The following is a 19,291-nucleotide window of genomic DNA, read 5'->3' as shown; positions in this document are numbered from 1 at the left end:
CATAAAAGCCCCACTTTTTCTATTTCTTTCACCATTACCACAAGTTTTTTCAATGAATTTTTTTCTTCATCAATTGCAAAATTAACTTGAATTAGCTTGAGCAAATCCATCAATGAACTAAATACAAGTACATGATCACAAAAACACATCAATACACAAAATCTCAGATCCAAATTCTTTCACATTAACCAAAATCCAAAATTTCAAAACTCCAAAATTTTCAATTTCTTACTCAAAAATGTCTACAAAAATGACATAAACAGTTCGAAATTCGAAAATGGCGTAGATGATATTCGCATGACATGAAATTCTTGATCAAGAATCAAACTTGTTCATCAATCTTGAACCCTTTATGATTGTCGAAAAATAAAATTTTAGATTAATTAGGACTTGATAGGAAGGGAATTACGAAGAAACGGGGTGGGGGTATGGAGAAGATGAAGAAATAGTGTTGAGGGTGGGGTGGGGGTGCGCGTGGGGAAGGGGAGTGATGAAGAAGATGAAAATGTCTTCTATGAAGACATTTTCCTTTTAATGTTATATATATATATTTAGAGAGAGAGAGAGAGATGTATGTATGTATTATAATAATAATAATAATAATTAAAAAAAAAAGCAATAAAGTGGTCTTTTAAAAGAAAAAATCACTCGCTTTTTTTTGGCCACGTCAGCTATAGGGGGAATTTAATTCATTTGAAAGTTGTTAAGGGGGGGTAAATAAACGGAAGTTAAGTTTAAGTGCTAAAGTAAGTTGTGACGACAAGTTCAGGGAGGAAAAGATATCTTTTCTCAACTTAAATAGACTACATGAAAAATAGTACCAGGGGTCGTTTGGTTTGGAAACAAGTTATGCTGGGATTAGTTATGTTGTGATAAGTTATAATAGGATTAGTTGTCTTGAGATTAGTTATGCTAGTATTATTTTTTAGTAATTGTTTGGTTGGTGGTACTAAAAATAATATGCATTGCATTCTTTTTAAGAATAGATAGTTTGTTTATAAAAATACCTTTAACCTTATTTAACTTAATTATTTTCCTTCATATTAAACCGTACAAGAGAAATTGAAATTATTTCTTTTTTAATTTTAGTAGTTTTCTTTTCCTAAAAATACATGTTTAAAAATTTGTGTTGATATTTATTAAACATGTATGAAGTTTTAATATTTCATGTTAAATTATTTATTTTGTCCTAAATTCTATAAAATGTTGATAATGTCACTTTTTGTTGAAAACATTCATCATCAAAAAACGTGAAAAGGAATTATTCTCATTTTCCATTGTTAGTATCATTAATATTTGGAGAGGTAAATTATATTTTTTTAAAAAAAATAAAATTTCAAACAGTTTTAGCTATATATAAAAATAATTTTTTATTTAATAATCAAGCATGAACTAAGATAGAAAGGGAATGTCAAAATTCTTTAATTACTTGTTCATAATAAATTTGTTAGGAGAAATAAAGATTTGAAGTAAGATTACAATCCTTGGATTAATTTTGAATTTTATTATATAAATAGTTTTTATGATATCACTGCCATTTTTACATGACTCATCACTTTTATTGCATTTAAGAAACTCATATAATTGTTCAAATTAACCAAAATGAATTAAAATTTATAGAGTAATTAAAATTTAAATTAGAAATAAAATTGACAAAAAAAAATTAATGTGAAGATTATCAAAATTTCACATTTCTCTCTTACATAGTAGTAAAGTAACGGAATATATATATATATACATATGAAAAGTGATAATTGGAGGTTGATTTTGTCATTTATGGATTATGATTTTATCCCAAGTTAAATAATGTTGAGATTATTTATACCACCCAAAAGGTGGGATAACTTATCCCGGTACTATTTGTTAGTCTCGAGATAAGTTATCCCAAACTTGACTACAAAACAAAGCACCAAAAAATTTATCCCAGAATTATCTATCTATATCTAATAATAGAGGCAAAAATATCACATGTTAACACCATAAAAAATATTTTTTATTAAAAATTAAATATTAAAATGATAATTTTAAAACCAATGACCATCACCTCTACGTAAATTGCACATTAAAAAAAGAAAAAAAAATATAAACTGCAACGTAAAGATAAATTCTTCTTTTTTATAGCAACTGCTCCTAAATTTTACCGCAAATAAATGACCTTTTTTACTCTTTTTTTTTTTATAGCAACTACTCCTAAAGTTCAACTACAAGTCAATTTCTCTTTCAAAATCTTCTTATCTGTATACATCTATATGACCAGTTATGAATTCATTTAGTTGCTTATCCAATAGAAAATAAACTGTCCATTCTTTTTCTTCCTTCTTCCATTGCTAATCTCTTATTCTTTCCGTCTTATTCTTTTCCTCACTATGTACTCATCAAGATAAATATCTTCTATCACACCTATTTTAAAATTAATTTTATGATTGATATTTTAGTCACAAAAAAACTATACTATATCATTAAAAGTTTGTCCGATGATTAGATGAAGAAAAAAAAAGATCAATGATGAGATGAAGAGAAAATAGGAGACTTTCAAATTAATGTGATAGTCAATAATTTTATCCTTAACTGAGTACATAGGGGACTAATATATTGTCAGATTGTTTTGATTTTATTTATTTTTACACATCAAATGGTTCCACTTTTTATTGTAAGATTTTGTTTGGAGCCCTTTTTTATTTGGTTCGGTTCTCAAAGTTCATCAGAAAAAATAAATTTCAACTTCAAAAGATAGGTTGTTTTGTAGTGTAATATTAATTGTATTAGTATTGATATTTTTGTTTCATTAATGACTACATTGCAAAATGTTTGATGTGATATTTACTTTAAATACTATAGACAATAATGTATAGTGTTTAATATTTGAGAAAAGACATTTTTTTTTCCCTTAAACCTGTCCTCCAAACTCAACTTAAACTTAACTTTCGTTTATTTACTCCCTTAATATCTTTAAAGTATATTTGTTTGACCCCTAAAGCTGACGTGGCTTTTTTTAAAAAAGGGGGCGCTTTTATTTATTAAAAAAAATAATTTTAGTAATCTTATATTTAAAATATAATTAAAAAATTAAAAATTAAAATTAAAATAAAAAATGGACACTTTTTTCTTCTTTCTTCTTCAAATCATCAACAACAACACTCAAACCTCCATTAACAACCTCAAATTTTTTTCACTTTCCTCCATTAACACCATCACCCAAGAACAACACTTTCCTTTATTTTTTTCACTTTCCTCCATTAACACCACCACCTAAGAACAATACTTTCCTTTAATTTTTTTTCACTTTCCTCCATTAACACCACCACTCAAGAACAATACTTTCCTTTAATTTTTTTTCACTTTCCTCCATTAACACCACCACCCAAAAACAACACTTTCCTTTAATTTTTTTTCACTTTCCTCCATTAACACCACCCAAGAACAAACAGGAAAACACTATTGAATAATTTTCTCCATTGAACACCATCTCAACCTTCAATCCAACTCCCTTAAAATTTAGATAAAAATTAAATTAAATTGATGATTTTATTTTTGAATCACTTATTATCAATGAGATTTCTTTTAATTTTTACTTTTGAATTTTTTTATTAATAAGATAATTTGAAAAAAATAATTTTAACTTGATGAAAATATTTTTGTGTTTGAATAAGAAAGGAGAGGGTGGGGGCAGGGCAGGAAGAGAGAAAGAACGGGGGAGGGGGGCTGGAAGGGTGGGCTGAAAGGGGAGAAAGAATGGGGGAAGGGGGGGGGTGAATTTTTTATTTAATACATACATATATATATATGTATATATAATTTAATATATATATATAATATATGTAAATATATATTTTTTGCTTTTTAAAACAAAAATACATAAAAATAGTACGTGTGCAGGATTTTTTTTTTTAAATCTTAATTTCTTACGTGGCAATGACCTAGCACTGACATGATGCGTGTGTAACTCACTCTTCGTTGTGAGAGTGGTATTCAGTTTTGAGTGGTGAAATAAATACACTTTAATGATGTTAAGGGGTAAACAAACAAAAATTAAGTTTAAGTGCTAAAGTGAGTTTGGAGAACAAGTTCAGAAGGAAAAGATATATTTTATCCTAATATTTCATATCACATTAAATAAACAATATAACTATATATTTTGATATGTACATTTGACTCTCTAACTCTTTCAGAATTTATATTACATAAACTATAAATATTCTAATTTTAAAACGAATTAACTAAAATATTGAATTCAAAGTTGACAAAAGATTGGACATATTTTTTCTAAAAAAAATGAGTGAATATCATTTTAATCTTACTTTAATTTCTGTTCTTGAATTAAAGTAGATCGAATTAATTTTTTTTTTTAAAAAGATACATCTAAAAAAAATTCTTTTCGTAATTGTAGGAGTTCTCAACTTTTTATCTATGACTTTCCACTTATCTTAATTGCAGAAGTTTTTAAATTAAAAATTACTTTTTATAACTGCTTATGATAATGTTTGCTAAAATTTAAAATAAAAAACTTATAAATTAAAAACACAGATTCACAAATCAATTTTAAGGCTATTTTTGTGAAATTTTATTTTCACATAATACTCCTAAGAGACAGTTGCAATTACAAATTATACTATGCCAAAATATAAAACTTAAGAAGTTCTCAAATTTAAAATACAGTTTAAAAACATAAATTAATTTTAGGTAAAAAATTTCTTTGGGTAAAATCATATTTCTATAAAATACTACTAGGTTGACAATTGTCAACACCAAAAAACTACAATTTTTTTTTAAAAATAATTCAACTATTAAAAAAAAGATAATTAAAATGAAAAAATATATACTAATCTGCACATTAGCTATCCTTATATATATTGCACATTAAAAAATAAAAAATAAAAAATAAAAAGAAAATAAAAATCTTCAGAACATGAATATTAACTTCCACGCCCATTTTGAAATGAAAATAAATTTCGCAAAAAGAGTTTCGCTTTATATACTATCTTTAGTTTTATGAATAGGAGCATATACATTTATTTATGCTTTTAAATAATATTGAAAATTTTACTAATTTTATCTTGATTCAATAAGTGGATAATAATTTATGATCTGTATTTATAATAAGACGGACAATTAAAATGAATCGGAAGGAATATAAAAGTGCATACAAAGCTTATTTGGCTTAAAAATACTTTAAATAAGTCAATTTAAATTTTCTCAGAATCTCACATTCTCAATTTCAACGACACCAACCATTAACTCGGCAATATATATAGCCACTATTTGTTATCTTGATTTTCTTAATGATTGAATTGATTTAGCTTCAACTTCATAGATGATGTATTGTTGATTTATATAGGTGTGAGTTTTACATATTCAAAAAGTAGTGATTTCATGAAGTCAATTAAGTTCCTAAGTCGCAAGGACGTTTGCAATTTTATGTAGGTGCAAATGGAAGTAAATAAAATTAGTGCAAGAGACTTCAATTGTAAAATTTAATTCATGGGATGAGACTAAAAATAATTTTATATATAAATCTTTACACCAACGAAGTAAAATAGATTGATATTTTAATGATGTAATGTTTAATAGCTTTTATAATCTGTGGGATTTTAATGTCTATAAGAAACATATACAACTTAAAGAGTTCAAATTGCATGTCCAAATAAAATTGTAACTTCATCTCAAATAATTTCATATCGTGATTTGAAATTGTTATTTCATATCGTATAGTCAAACGGACCCTAAACGCCGAACGACAATAGTGTTGATTGACATTGTAGATAAAGATGGTGAACATACAAAAATTGAAGAAAATTTCTTTCATAAATTTGATAACATAGTCTTAGAAATAGAGAACAAGATCATTGTGAAGGGGGAGATGTGAAAGTTTAAGAGAAAGAATTGAAATGAATAAACCTACAATATCTATTAGGATAACTATATGATTTAATATGAAATCTTCGAAAAAAATATATGCAACTTGGAGTACTCATATCTTCTAATTCAATAATTTATATGATTTTGTTTTTCTTATTGTGTATAAAATGGTTTGAACTTCACAAGTGACAAAATAATTAAAAAAAATTGTAGTATGATCCAAAATACTAATTTATGATTTATTTTCTCTAAAATACCCGCGCAATACGGATATTAATTTGTTTTAATACCCCACACCAAACGAACCTAGTACCATCAAATTATCAAACCAACAAGACAGACATAGTTTGGCGACAAAATCGCAATTGTGGTAAAAGTTAAGGACTAATTTTCACTTAATATAATTTGTGCCTTTGTCACTTTACTGTTAAAGCGCTGCTGACTGTCCTTTCTTCCAAGAAAAACAAGAAGAATCACTGCCTATTATTTGGAAGCAGCAGTTATCCTTCCTGCTTTACAGTTAACTACTTCGTCCCTCCCTCTGCGTGTCTGAATTTTTCTATTTGCTAAAACAAGGAACATTGCTAGTTTGTTTCATATATTGTGAATTTGTGATCATTAAAATGGGGTCTTGCAAGAAAAAGGAGAAAAAAAAAATGAAATGGGGTCTTGGCGTCTTGCAAGAAAAGGAAAAAAATGAAATGGGTTTTTGTTTAATATGTTAGAAATGGTTCGCATATGCGTAGAATGTTTTTCTAGTTTGATTAATCAGTTGTGATCGTGAAATGGGGTCTTGCAACTTGCTAGAATGAAATGAAATGGGGTCTTGCAAGAAAAGGGAGAAAATGAAATGGGTTTTTGAGTTAATATGATGTAGAAGTGCTTGTGTATGCTTACACTGTTTTTGCTAGTTTGATTTATCTGTAGTGATCATGAAATGGGGTTTTGCAGAATATGACAGAAATGGAAACTGATGACGATGGTGAAGCCATTCTTGTTGAAAAGAGCCTTATAGATATTATCTTTTCTTGGTCTTTTAAGGATGTCCTTAACAAAGACCTTTACAAGGACAAGGTTTGTTTTACTGATGTTTTGCCCTTGTCTGATTTTATCACTGTTTGGTTTTATGTTGTAGTTATTAATTCCATCCCTTGAATGTTTCATTTGGTGGCAGTTGTTACAAGGTTTTTTACTTTTTACTTAGTATTTTCCAGATTTCAAGTCAGTAGGTGTGGATTACCATTGCATCCACTATGCTTTGTGGTAGTGAATCTATTTATGTATCTTGTATGTATTTATGGAAATCCCCAGTTTGTGGGACTACACTGGGTATGTTTCTGTTGTATGTATTTATGCAACATGATACTTGTTGTAATTTGGTTGTTTGTTAGACCGGATAGGTGTCTCGTTTAGACAATTTCTTTTTATTTTTTCACAAGCTGGGTTGTGCATTTTTGATGATCGACTTCAATGCATAGGGCAGCTATGGGAATAGGCATATGAAATGTGGATTATCAACATTTTTGGTACTTATGGTACTTCTTAGTCATGAATGTGGACAACGGGCTACATTAAACTTTTGTATCAATATGTGATTGAGGTAGCACTGCTAATATAACTGATGTTTTTAATTTTGCACATTGAATGTAGACGATGAAGATTTCATAATTTTTATGTCAAGGCAAAAGCAAAATTGTGCATTAGCTTCCCTGATGTTTGAGCATATTTGTTTTGGATGTCTATCTTAAGTATATTCTAGTCGAATGATATTGAGTTATCCTATAGGTGGAGAACATCCCTTTGACATTTCAGTCCATCGCGTTGTACATGAAGTCGTTCATCTTCCCTCTTATAGAGGAAACACATGCTGATTTGTCTTCTAGCTTTGATAAAGTGGCAAGTGCATCTATTTGCAAAATATCTTCTATTGAGGAGGTGGAGGGTAAAAAGCCATCTGATAAATGGTTATACGTTATTGAGGTGGAAAAGAAAGATAGCAGTGGTGATGGTAGATCATATGAACCTGAGACGGGGGATCTCTTTGCTATTACAGATGTAAGACCAACATGTGTCGATGATCTGAACAGACCCACGATGTCCTATGTAATTGCTCTTGTTCAACGAGTGACATATGAGAAAGATTATATCAAGATCAAGGTCTTCTCATCGAGACCCTTCTTGATGGACCAGGGCATCAGGGAAAGACATATGAAGGACTCTTTGTTCTTGGTCTCTCTTATAAATACGACAACAAATGCACGCATTTGGAATTCATTGAGATTGGGGCTGGAAAAGCAAAACTCAAAAGTTATTCAGAAAACACTGGAACCTGATTTTTATGTGACTGTAAGCTTCATGCTTTTCTCATTTGTAATTCTGTTCAAACAGTCTTACCAAAATGATACCATGAATTTTGACGTTACCATTAGATGACCTTCCATCACCAAATTTTTCAAGTCATTAATTTTTCATTCTGTATATCATAACATGAAATATTTGACTTCTTCTATTGCTTTTCAGGGTAAGGAAAAGTGTAAGCTATGTTTGCAAGGGGAAGTGTATAGAGTTTGCAGATCAAAAATCCTTGCATCTAATTGGTTAATCAATCTTAATGATTCCCAACAAGAAGCAGTTCTGAACTGTCTCGCAACAAAGTATTGCCATCACGAGAACACGGCTAAGCTAATCTGGGGTCCTCCTGGAACGGGGAAAACGAAGACTGTTAGTGCACTGTTGTTTCTACTTCTGAGCCTCAATTGTAGAACAGTAACTTGTGCTCCAACTAATATTGCAGTCCTAGAAGTTTCTCGACGAGCTTTGAAGCTTGTGCTGGAATCACGTGAATTTTTGACTTATGGTCTTGGAGATTTAGTTTTGTTTGGAAACAGAAAACGAATGGATATTGATAACCAAGATGAGCTATTTCATATTTTTCTTGATTATCGTGCTAAAGTTCTAGCAAGGTGCTTTACTCCTGCCTCCGGCTGGAAATACTCATTGCAGTATCTGATATCACTACTTGAAGACACTGAACTATTGTACCAGCTCTATTCCATAAATGGTCAAGAGGAAGATGCTGATGCCGAACTTTATCAAAAATATGATAATAATGCTAATTATGATAGCGATTCAGGGAATGAACTTCTTCGCAAAGAAAGCCTGAAAAATAAGGAGGACAAATCACAGAGATTTTATGCTCAAGGCGTCAAAGACGAGTGGAAGAAGAGACTTGGGCAAGTAATCGCCAAAACAATAAAATTGAATGATGAAAGTCATCTTGGCAGAGGGTTTCGTCGGAACAAGAAACATTCAAAGTCTGTTCCGAGAAAGGGTAGTAATGATTCTCATCAAACTAAAACAAGGTTAAATTTTGAGGACTTTGTAATAAGCAGATTAAATTGCAAACTGGAGGCTTTTACTTTCTATGTTATTAACTTTGTCATGCACTTGCCAACTTCACTCCTGTCTGTGATGGTGGCAAGAGACATGATCAAAGCTGTAAACTTGCTTCATTCACTTAGTAGTTTATTGCAAAGTGTTACCTTTAATGGTAGAAGTTTAAAAGAAATCTTTGTTAGAAACAAAGAAGTAGAGAGACGAGTGACTGGCAGCTCTTCTGATGTTGAATTGGTTAAGCAAGAGTGCCTTAAGATACTCAAATCCCTTCCTAAAAGCTTTTTCGAACCTGAAGATGAGTCTTCAATTAAAAAACAAATTTTGAAAAATGCCTGCCTGCTTTTCTGTACTGCTTCAAGCTCCTTCAAATTGCATGAGACAGATGCTGAATTGCTGGTTATTGATGAAGCTGCTCAGCTTAAAGAATGCGAGTCAACTATCCCCTTACAGATTCCTGGTCTCCTTCATGCCATACTCATAGGGGACGAGTGGCAACTGCCTGCCATGGTTAAAAGCAAGGTTGGCATGTGCTACTTTAAATGGTACCTAAATTTAAAAATTCTTCATAGTTAGAAAGTAAGATGTCCTTTTCTAATTAGGTTTGCGAGGAAGCTAAGTTTGGGCGGAGCTTGTTTGAGAGGCTGGCACTTCTGCGATTCAAGAAATACCTTCTTAATCTTCAGTATAGGATGCAGCCGTCAATAAGCTCATTTCCGAACAGGGAATTCTACCAGAAACAGATTATAGATGCTCCAAATGTCAGAAGTACAGGATATCAGAAGCATTTCCTTCAAGGTGAAATTTATGGTTCTTATTCTTTTATCAATGTAGCATGTGGAAATGAGGAAGTTATTGATGGGCATAGCATCAAAAACATGGTAGAGGTAGCGGTGGTTTGTGAGGTAGTTGCCAACCTCTTCAAAGGTACACTAAGATTGATTTTGATGGCATTATCAAGTGAAGATGCACATTATATCATTTCCTAAATTACCGATTTTCTGATTTTATTTCCTGTTACAGGATTCATTTACTCAGGAGAAAAGGTAAGTATTGGTATTATATCACCCTATAATGCTCAAATTGCTGCAATTAAAGAGAACCTTGGAACTAAGTATAGCACTGATGATGAGAGTGACTTCTCTGTGGATGTCCGATCTGTCGATGGTTTTCAAGGAGGTGAGAAGGATGTAATAATAATCTCAGCTGTACGCTCCAATGCGAACAGATCAATTGGTTTCCTTTCGAACAGTCAAAGGGTTAATGTAACACTAACTAGAGCAAGGTATTGTTGTTTTTCAAGATTCTGTCTTAACACTCCACTCTCTAGGGGATTGTCTGCGGTTCTGTAAAAAAGCTTGCTTCTTGCAGGCACTGCCTCTGGATATTTGGCAATGAACCAACATTAAAAAGCAGTGGTTCTGTTTGGAAGACACTTGTACATGATGCCAGGGTTAGGGGCTGCTTCCATGATGCCCAGAATGACAAGGACTTGGTGAAAGCTATGGCAGCTGCTTTGGTAGATATTGACATCCTTGACATTAAAATACGCCTTTATTCAGTACTTTTTCAAGGAACGAGGTGGAAGGTATGCTCTTTGAGTTTCTAAAGCAAATTCTCCTAAATCAACTGGCAATGCCTTTCTACTTATTCTAGATCCATCAACTGGCAATGCCTTTCTACTTATTCTAGATCCATTCAAAAAATGTATTTTTACTCATTGTCTTTGGATATGTTAAAACAAGATTTTATAGGGAAGTTCCAACTACTAGGCTGGACACAAAATTTAAGATGTTATTGATTTTCTGTTTCATAAGAGTAGAAGATAATATTATTAAGTAATGTTTGAAATTTGATAGAGAAATATCTCAATGGAAGTTAGTTTTATAGAAAAATATTCAAATCAATTTTAGACTTTGATTAAACAAAAATAGAATTACATTTTTAAAATTTTGTGGAAACTGTATAAAATAAGTTATCACTGGAATAGCATCCAACATTTTTGGATGTAAATTATCACTTGATTATTGGAACTTATACAAAGAATGCAATATAAATTGTGGTGGAGGAAGTAAGCCTTTTACTTTTTGTAGATTCTTTTAACAAACTGTCACTCCTTGGGGACTAGAGCTAAGGTCATAGATAAAGACCAGTGTAAGCAATTGCTTTCTCTACATAAAGAAGAAGAACTAAGTACTTACAGGGAGTCAAGTTTAAATTTATTTTTGTTTGTTATAGCATGAGCATCAACGGTTTTGTGGCATTACTAGAGTTCCTTCCATCCTAATTATGAAGATGCCATTTGATTAGACCAGAGAATGAGCCGGGGGTGGGGGGCTAGAGGAGATTATGCGAAGGTTGGTTGTCAGTGTGAAAGTGAAATAGATTCTTCAAGAACTTTCCTAAAAGTTAAATTGATACATGGCTGTGCTTATGTAAGTTGTGAATACTTGGAGCCAAGATGTTTCATTTTGAGGAAATGAGTCTAGTAATTAGGACAAACAAAGAGGGAGAGGGGAGTTGTTTGATCTCTGTCAGTTGTTCTGTCTCCCTGTTGTGTTGCAGGACTAAATTGAAGATTCGTCTGTTTCATTTACAGGTAAGTGTTGATGATAACTTTTGGAAAGCAATGGAGAAAATTAAAAGCATAGAAATCCGTAAGAAAGCAATTTCCGTATTGATGAAGCTTTCTAGTGATTCGCAATGGCCTCGCACTGAACATATTACCGTCTTAATTGGGGTGTCTAATCAACTCTTTGAGCTCTGTCCTGTCAATGGGATACTTCATATTGTTCTGACTTTTGAGACTATTATGGAAACCTCAAGCCATGTAGATGTCATGAGGGTTTGGGATATTTGGCCACTGACAGAGATACCAAACCTGGATCCAATGTTCATCTTGTGCAAGCAGCTTGATGCTTTTCATTTGAAGGATGAGTTGTAGCCATCTGCTGAAAGTCACATCAGGTAGGTTTATCATGAAGAGTGCATGTCTTCGCGTGTGTTCATGAGACTCCAAATTCCCTCTGAGCCCAAATCTATGTTAATGTACATACAGTTATGTTTATGATGAAATATATAAAATCTTTCGACTCTGGAACACACAATTGCTGAATGACAACACAAGAAAAGTTTAAGAAAGTAGTTATTGAGGAAGTTCATGTAACATCAGATACTCAATCCTAGCATCTGACCGCTCTAAGCATATTGAATCCAGAAATCCAAATTGATTTTTTGATTGCCTTAAAGCGGAATTATCTGCTTAATAACCTTTCTATGCAGGTAGCAAACTTGTGGTTAGAGCATCTGATGGCTTGAAGTGGTTGAAGTGTGCATACATGATATATACAAGATTGATTACAAGGGCATTTTTTGTAGAGATGTGGAAATGATACAACTTTTTGAGACTTGGTCTTCTTGATGTGCATAGATAGGACTAGTTACGTGTAGGTATAGTATGGGGAAACTTCCCTTAATGTGCATAGATAAGATTAGTTTCATGCAATTTTAGAATGGGGAAAGGGGAAATCTTTGATGAGGGGATAGAATATTATGTAGTATACTCAGTTTGCAGCTATCCTATTAATGAAGTTAACCAAACTTTTGGTTTGCAGTTGTCATTAGCCAAAGTTCTCACAATTTGTACTCACTTAAATTTCCCTTTTCTGCCAAAATAGGTCGAGCTTTTTGGCTGTTGAAGCAAAGTTGTTTAGAAGAAACGAAGCACATGAGATTCAAATCCAAACATTTAGGCAATGGGTGACATTACTCGGAGACAGCCCTGCTTCAATAACTTTTCTTTTGAGCTGAGGGTCTATCATCCTAACCCCAGAGTGTTAGGGGTAAGGCCTGCATACACCCTACCATCCCTAGACCCTGCATGTAGGATTACATTGGGGCATGTTGTTGGTGGCGGTGTTAGTTGGAACTAATAAGTGCAGCCCAATTATAGGGCTAGCACAACTTTATTTACCAAAATCTGTAAATAGACCTATTCAACTAAATATAGTCCTCTCGTATTTGATAAATTGCTAAACAAGCACTCAAGTGCAGAGAGCCCTACCTAGTAAATTTTGGCTTCAAGTTTTAAAACTGGTATCTCGGTCATACATTTTATTTGAAAACATCAACCCATAGTTCTGAAGCTTCACTCACATATGCTTTTTTTCAACTGCAATCTTTGTGGTTCACATGAATGATGTACGAGTTAGTAAAATTAGCAACACTTCATGATGGGAAATGAGCATTTTGTTAATAGCTCATTCACCACAAAGCATAGCTCATTCACCTCGAACAAACAGTTAACTAAAAATGAAGGCGTTTTTCTAAAGAGAATAGCATGACCATTAGCAGCAACAGGTTTGGGATGATGAAAGCTCACATATCATATGGACCTTGCACTGGGTAAAACTACTGATTGAAGTAATGCCAATTACAGTGAGTTGCATTCAATACAAACAAATTTTCAGTCAAAAATGTTAACCCTTGGTAACAGGTGGTAGCTCTGAGCTCTTACACATTACATCAATGAATATAGCCACATGACCAAATGTAGACAACTCAGGATACCATCTTAATACACATTTCAAATAGCCAGAATTGACATACAGCCTGTGTTTTTTAACCACATTGTGGTCAAAGGGCCGAAATGAACCTTTGAATTTTTGATTGTCCCCTCTCCTTCTCTTCTGGCCCTTCCAGATCCCCTATGTTGTCATGATATTCCTGCACCGCAAGTATAAACTTCAAATATCATAATAGACTTAAATCGAGTATTCTTTAGAATAAGGGAAGTCTAGGCGAGACGATGGCAAAGTGAACTACGTTATAGGAAAGAAAAAAGCTTCACATAAAACTAGTTTGAATTTCATTAAATAGATCAACACACTATTCATGAAGACGGACAAGGAAAGTTATCAAGGATTTCTTCCTTCTAGACCTATCTTCAGAAATTACCACACCACAAGACCAAAGTTATATTCCAATATCGAAGCATGACAAGGGTTCAACTTAATCCTAAGTGAAAGATAAAAAGACCGATGTGAATAATATGTTGCTAAAAATTGAATTTTGCACTAATTGGCTACGAGTCCTAGAGGGGTTGGTTCTAAAAAGTTAAACCTTTTCTCCAAATGTATCCAAGAATTTTCATTTTTTCTGGAGAAGTAGAAGAATCCAGGATAAGTTGGTGTATAATATAACTATAACTTGAAAGCAAACACAAGCACATTAAAAAGAGGGAATAGCGCTGTAGAAAAAGAAAGTCACGAACAGAAAAGAAAGTCACGAACAGACACCTGGAGTATATCTTTTACATCTTGCTTAGTCAGTTTTTGTTGCTTTAGCAAAAGGTCGATCCTTGCTCTGATTCGAGGATGTCTGCATTAAAAAGAACAATTATGCAGGAGGAACTCGGATATATCCAAACTAATGAGAAAAGTATGCCAGGTTCCTGAACTTACTCAGAGGTCCAAAGATGACCCAGAATAACAGCTATCAACTGCAGGATCAGGAAGAAAAAGAGATGACAATAAGAATGCCAGAGATCTGAAGTGGCAATGTGCTTGTAGAAGAAATGATAAGTTAAAAAGGAAAAAAAGGGCAACAGATCATTGACCTGAAGAGTGTAAAGACCAGCTTCTAACTTCCTATTGTACTTCTCGTCTTCATCCATCTACAAACATGTTAAACATAATGGCAATATAAATAAAATGCTTTAGTGACAGACATAATGATGAGCAGAGTCTAAGAAGTAAACAGACCTCCAAATCATCAAGTTCAAGCCGGTCAAACCGTTCAGCCTCAAGTTTTACTCTATTGGAATATCTGCAATAGCCCCCCAAAATAAAAAGAATTAAAACTAGCGAAGTAACCAAAAAAAAGCTATATTAAAACTAGCGAAGTAACCAAAAAAAAAACTATCAGCTTCAAGAGAACCACTCTTTTCTTTTGAATAGTGGAAGGACATATTGCAGGGTACTTAGATATATGTTGCATGAACATTCACCTCATGTAGAGCTCCATAAGCCTGTCAATTTTTTCGCATTCATTCTCCACGAACTTACTTAACAATCTATCCCTTCTAGAACCTCTTAAGATTCCTCCTGTAACAGCAAACTGAAATTAAGGCAGTCACATCCAAGGTATACGGGAGATTTCCCATTATTAATAAAATTATCTACCTTGTAAAAAATGCAGTCATATGCAACTATAAGGTGTTGCCCCTTAAATGAAAAAAAAAAAAAAAAAAAAGTTTCAACCCCCCCCCACAAAATTGAGGATGTGAGTTTTTCATTTCTACCAAGAAGCAGAGTTCATATTCAGTCCTTTGATGTAAATTGTAATTGAAGTGATTAGTGATGTCACCAAATTAAGAAACATATAACCAGACAAACCCCAAGGTGAAGAAGACTAGGTTAACCTTGCAAATTTCATGTCCATCAAAGAGGGTTTTGTGCCATTATAAGTGGCATTATCAGGACACCTCAAGAGACTTGAGCTCAAAAATGATAAAAATGCCTAGTGAACTATATAATGTTAGAAGCATTGCATTAATGTGAATATTATGATATCAAACCCATTCTCAGGTCTGAATAGTTTAGAAGGATCTTAACTGTGGAAAATGCTTGAAAGTAACACAGATTAATCAGAAAATCTAAGCTTGCGAGAGCAAGAAGTTGTGAGCAAAGGTTTTTGTGTTTGGGTGTTAATGAGAATCAGTTGGAGGCAAACCACAACTTATATATGCTGAGGACACCATGGTGTCATGTGAAGCTGACAAGACACAAATTCTGCATCCGAGAATCATTCTCTCGAGTTCGAAGCTGTCTCTGGATTCCAAATTAATCTCAATTAACAGCAGCATTTTGGTAAATGTCCATGCTCACACTAAAGAATTTGCTTAGCAGTAATGTAAAAAAGTTTCCTACTACATACCTTGGAAAGCCCAAGGTGGTAGAAGAAATGATGTAGGGCAATGGCATGGGGTTTGGGAGAAATTTGAAAGGAAATTGGCATCACGGAGGAAAGAACATCTCTCTTTTACCACAAATGCAAGCACACAAATTCCATATTCAGTATGTCAAGACCAGCAAAATACCTGTGTCTTCTAAGATAAGATTGTTCTCAGTTAACTATCCTACTTACCAAATAAGGAAGCAACTAGTGAAACAAGACGCTCTTCCAGTTCTTCTTTGTAGCGTTTCTTGTTCTTTTTGCTCAGAGGTAGCTGATAACAAAACATTTAAGTATAATAAGCCATATGAGTCAATAATAGAAGAAACTATGAAAACACCAAATACTCCTAAAGAACTCTTTTAATCAAGCAATAGAAACTATTCATCAAAATACTATTGTTTAACTACCATATCTCATTAAAATACTATTGCTTTTACAAACAAAAATGATACTAAAATTGTTGTTATGCAACAACTAGCCAAGTTATTAGCTAAGTAACAACTTGATAGGGGAAGAATACAAACAACAATAAATCCTTATGTAGAAATCAAATATATTACCGTCATATCTGCAAAGAAGAAAGACTAGTACCCTACTCCATTCATCAAGAAGCTTAATCCTACCACAAGAGTTGTTTATAAGAACAATCTTTATCTTCGAGAAAATTATTAAATTAGTCAATCAAACAACTATATCTCAGTTCAAAATAAGTTGGGATCCACTGTATGAATCATATATATCCATTTTGTTCGGAGAGATTAAAAAACTAGCCACTAATCAAAACATATTCAACTATATCTCAAGCATAAACCAGCAGTGGTCTACTATATGAGCTCTCTATATCCATTCAGCCAAAAAAAGCAACATGTTAATCAACTATGTCTCGGCCCAAAATCAATTGTGGGTGACTACAAGAATCAACAATATCATTATCATCAATGTCAAATGTAACAAAAAATAAAGTGCAGGGGAACTTGACTTGCCTTACCCATGAAAGCAGGAAAAGCAGTCTTTAACCCCATTACATCCACAAACCTCTCACATGCTGGAGGATAATTAGTCATTGCAAAATCCAACGCCCTTATAGCTGATCCATAGCACATTTTCTTCTGATTCATTATAATGATCATCAATTCTACTCCTTCAGCTTTCACAAACCTCTCCTTATTCTCCAAAGGCATTAACAAACAGCACAACGCATCAAACAAGTTCTCCACCATCTCCTCCTCATCCGGTGTCTTAGGGTCCTTCGACTTATACATTGCAACAGCTTGTAACAACGCATCCACGCCGTTCAATTGTCCTAATTTCTTCTGATTCACCGAGCTGCTCTGCAGCAAAATTGCCAAAATCTCCGATGCATACTGCTTGTTTCCATCAAATTCTCTAACTTTTATCTTTGTCAACAACCACTTAATCAACTTCGTCCTTTCACAGACAAGTTCAGCCACCGACGGTTTCACTTCAATGAAATTCTCAACAGTCGCGAGTATACTATAAATGGCCGCAGACTCATCCGGATCGGAATCGGACATTTTTCCTAGAAGCTGAACGAGCAACTCTAACGCATTGTTCTCAATTAATGCATCAACTAAAACCTGCGCCGGCTCGTCATTATCCTCGAGAACATCCTCATCAGTTAGGTCTTGCAACAAGCCGACCACATCAACAGCAATATCAGTATTTTCATGGTTAAGGAGGCTGGTGATAGAAGCAATAGTACCGAGATTAACGATTTCCGGGTAAAACTCGGGTCCTCCGGCGAGAATTTTAAGCTTTTCGATTTCTTCATGGAGCTCCACTTCGGAATCGGCGAACTTTTCGGGTTGGTCAGGGTACTTAAGACGTGCAGCAATGTTTTCCTTAAGACGACGTTCGAATGCAAGGACAAGTTTTTTCACTGTTTTGATATCGAGAGCTTCGACGGGGTTTTGTTGAGATTTTTCTAAGGCTTCGAGTAGTGAAAGGTCGATGCCGCCGTTTGCGACGGAAGAGGACGGCGGTGCTGGTGGTGGTGGTTTGGAAGTGTCGTACTCATCGTCGTCGTAGTCGGTAGAGTTTCGCTTGCGTTTTGCTGCTTCCATTGCTTCTGGCAAAACCCTTCTGCTCCTAAGCCTTTGTTTGGAAATGGTTTGTCATGGTTTTGTACGGTATAATATAATATAATACGTATGGTACAGTATAATATGATATAATATAATATAATATTTTATTCTGATGTAGTAATAATTTTTTTGTTTGATTTGATGTATGATACTATATTGTAATAAATAAATTTATTAAAATATTTTTAATTGTTATAAATTTTAAATTTATAAAAAATTATTAATAAAAGAAAACTTGATTGGGCAAAGGAAGAATTGAAATTAAAGATTTTCATATGCAATACAGACCTGAACTTTTCTTTTACTAGTTATATCATGCGTAGAGAGTAGAGACTTTAGACAATGGAACAAACTGATAATCTAGCTAAACAAATTGTTCTATAATGATATGTATTTGCTTATAATTAGTTTACATTGTGATAGCTCCCTCTTGCAAATTACAAGTATTAAGTCCTGTTCTTTTTTTCAATTTTGAGAAACAAGTGGTTTCACTTTGATATTAATAAAATTTTTGTCACCAAACGAAGTTATTTTGACTACAGAATATGTGTGCTTCCTTTCTAACTCAAAATTGAACTTTCCGTGTTCTAGTTCTCTTTTCCTTCGCCTTCTATTTACCCATAACATTTTAGCAGGCTGCTAAAGGGCACAGGAGGAGTTCATCAAAGTTGTATGCAGTTATTACCTTAAAAAAAAAAAAATATCACAGTGAAAAGATGCTTCAAATTACCAAGAAGCCTAATGAATGCCAAAAGAACAAATGATTGACTAGGTAAACATACGAAATACAAGATATTCTATGATGAGAAATTTACAGTTTGAATAAAAATCAGGTGAAAATAAATACATAATAGAGTTAGAAGTAATATTGGGTAAAAGGGCAAATAAGATTAGATAATATTATATAAGGGTATAATTAAAAAAAAATAACTAAACTATGGGATACAATCAAATTGATGGTTCAAAAAAATGAGGATTTT

At 33.0% G+C, this 19,291-nt stretch overlaps 2 protein-coding genes across 4 annotated transcripts; one reads left to right on the top strand and one right to left on the bottom strand.

Moving 5' to 3' along the window:
* The first annotated feature begins 6,217 nt into the window (after positions 1 to 6,217).
* Positions 6,218 to 13,487, top strand: LOC107859658. Of its 3 annotated transcripts, none has more exons than XM_016704735.2 (9): positions 6,218 to 6,375; positions 6,808 to 6,930; positions 7,642 to 8,202; positions 8,377 to 9,771; positions 9,852 to 10,176; positions 10,273 to 10,534; positions 10,621 to 10,837; positions 11,849 to 12,216; positions 12,927 to 13,487. In XM_016704735.2, exons 2-8 carry the CDS (start codon positions 6,811 to 6,813, stop codon positions 12,191 to 12,193), a joined length of 3,225 nt encoding a protein of 1,074 aa, XP_016560221.1. In that variant the 5' UTR covers positions 6,218 to 6,375; positions 6,808 to 6,810; the 3' UTR covers positions 12,194 to 12,216; positions 12,927 to 13,487. The 3 variants fall into 3 exon arrangements, with proteins under 3 accessions (XP_016560221.1, XP_016560220.1, XP_016560219.1); XM_016704734.2 differs by lacking the exon at positions 12,927 to 13,487 and adding an exon at positions 12,532 to 12,862; XM_016704733.2 differs by lacking the exon at positions 12,927 to 13,487 and having other exon boundaries at positions 11,849 to 12,862.
* A 151-nt stretch (positions 13,488 to 13,638) lies between these two features.
* LOC107859657 (beta-catenin-like protein 1) lies at positions 13,639 to 18,772 on the bottom strand. The gene is made up of 8 exons (XM_047407110.1): positions 17,190 to 18,772; positions 16,396 to 16,477; positions 15,257 to 15,353; positions 15,012 to 15,075; positions 14,867 to 14,923; positions 14,712 to 14,749; positions 14,547 to 14,628; positions 13,639 to 13,974 (listed from the first exon to the last, which is right to left on the bottom strand). The coding sequence occupies exons 1-8, from the start codon at positions 18,288 to 18,290 to the stop codon at positions 13,885 to 13,887; spliced, it is 1,611 nt and encodes a 536-aa protein (XP_047263066.1). The 5' UTR covers positions 18,291 to 18,772; the 3' UTR covers positions 13,639 to 13,884.
* Between the last annotated feature and the right edge of the window lie 519 nt (positions 18,773 to 19,291).

Source organism: Capsicum annuum, chromosome 2, assembly GCF_002878395.1.
Source record: "Capsicum annuum cultivar UCD-10X-F1 chromosome 2, UCD10Xv1.1, whole genome shotgun sequence".
NCBI lineage: Eukaryota > Viridiplantae > Streptophyta > Magnoliopsida > Solanales > Solanaceae > Capsicum > Capsicum annuum.
Note: the sequence above shows the minus strand (reverse complement) of the source record. Positions and strands in the feature narration are given on the sequence as shown.

Coding starts and splice junctions, on each gene's coding strand:
- LOC107859658 (XM_016704735.2), top strand. CDS start 6,811: ATGACAGAAATGGAAACTGATGACGATGGTGAAGCCATTCTTGTTGAA. Junction 9,772..9,851: donor CTGCCATGGTTAAAAGCAAG/GTTGGCATGTGC, acceptor TTTTCTAATTAG/GTTTGCGAGGAAGCTAAGTT. Junction 10,177..10,272: donor AGTTGCCAACCTCTTCAAAG/GTACACTAAGAT, acceptor TTCCTGTTACAG/GATTCATTTACTCAGGAGAA.
- LOC107859657 (XM_047407110.1), bottom strand. CDS start 18,290: ATGGAAGCAGCAAAACGCAAGCGAAACTCTACCGACTACGACGACGAT. Junction 15,076..15,256: donor CTTATGGAGCTCTACATGAG/GTGAATGTTCAT, acceptor GGGCTATTGCAG/ATATTCCAATAGAGTAAAAC. Junction 14,750..14,866: donor CTGGTCTTTACACTCTTCAG/GTCAATGATCTG, acceptor CTGATCCTGCAG/TTGATAGCTGTTATTCTGGG.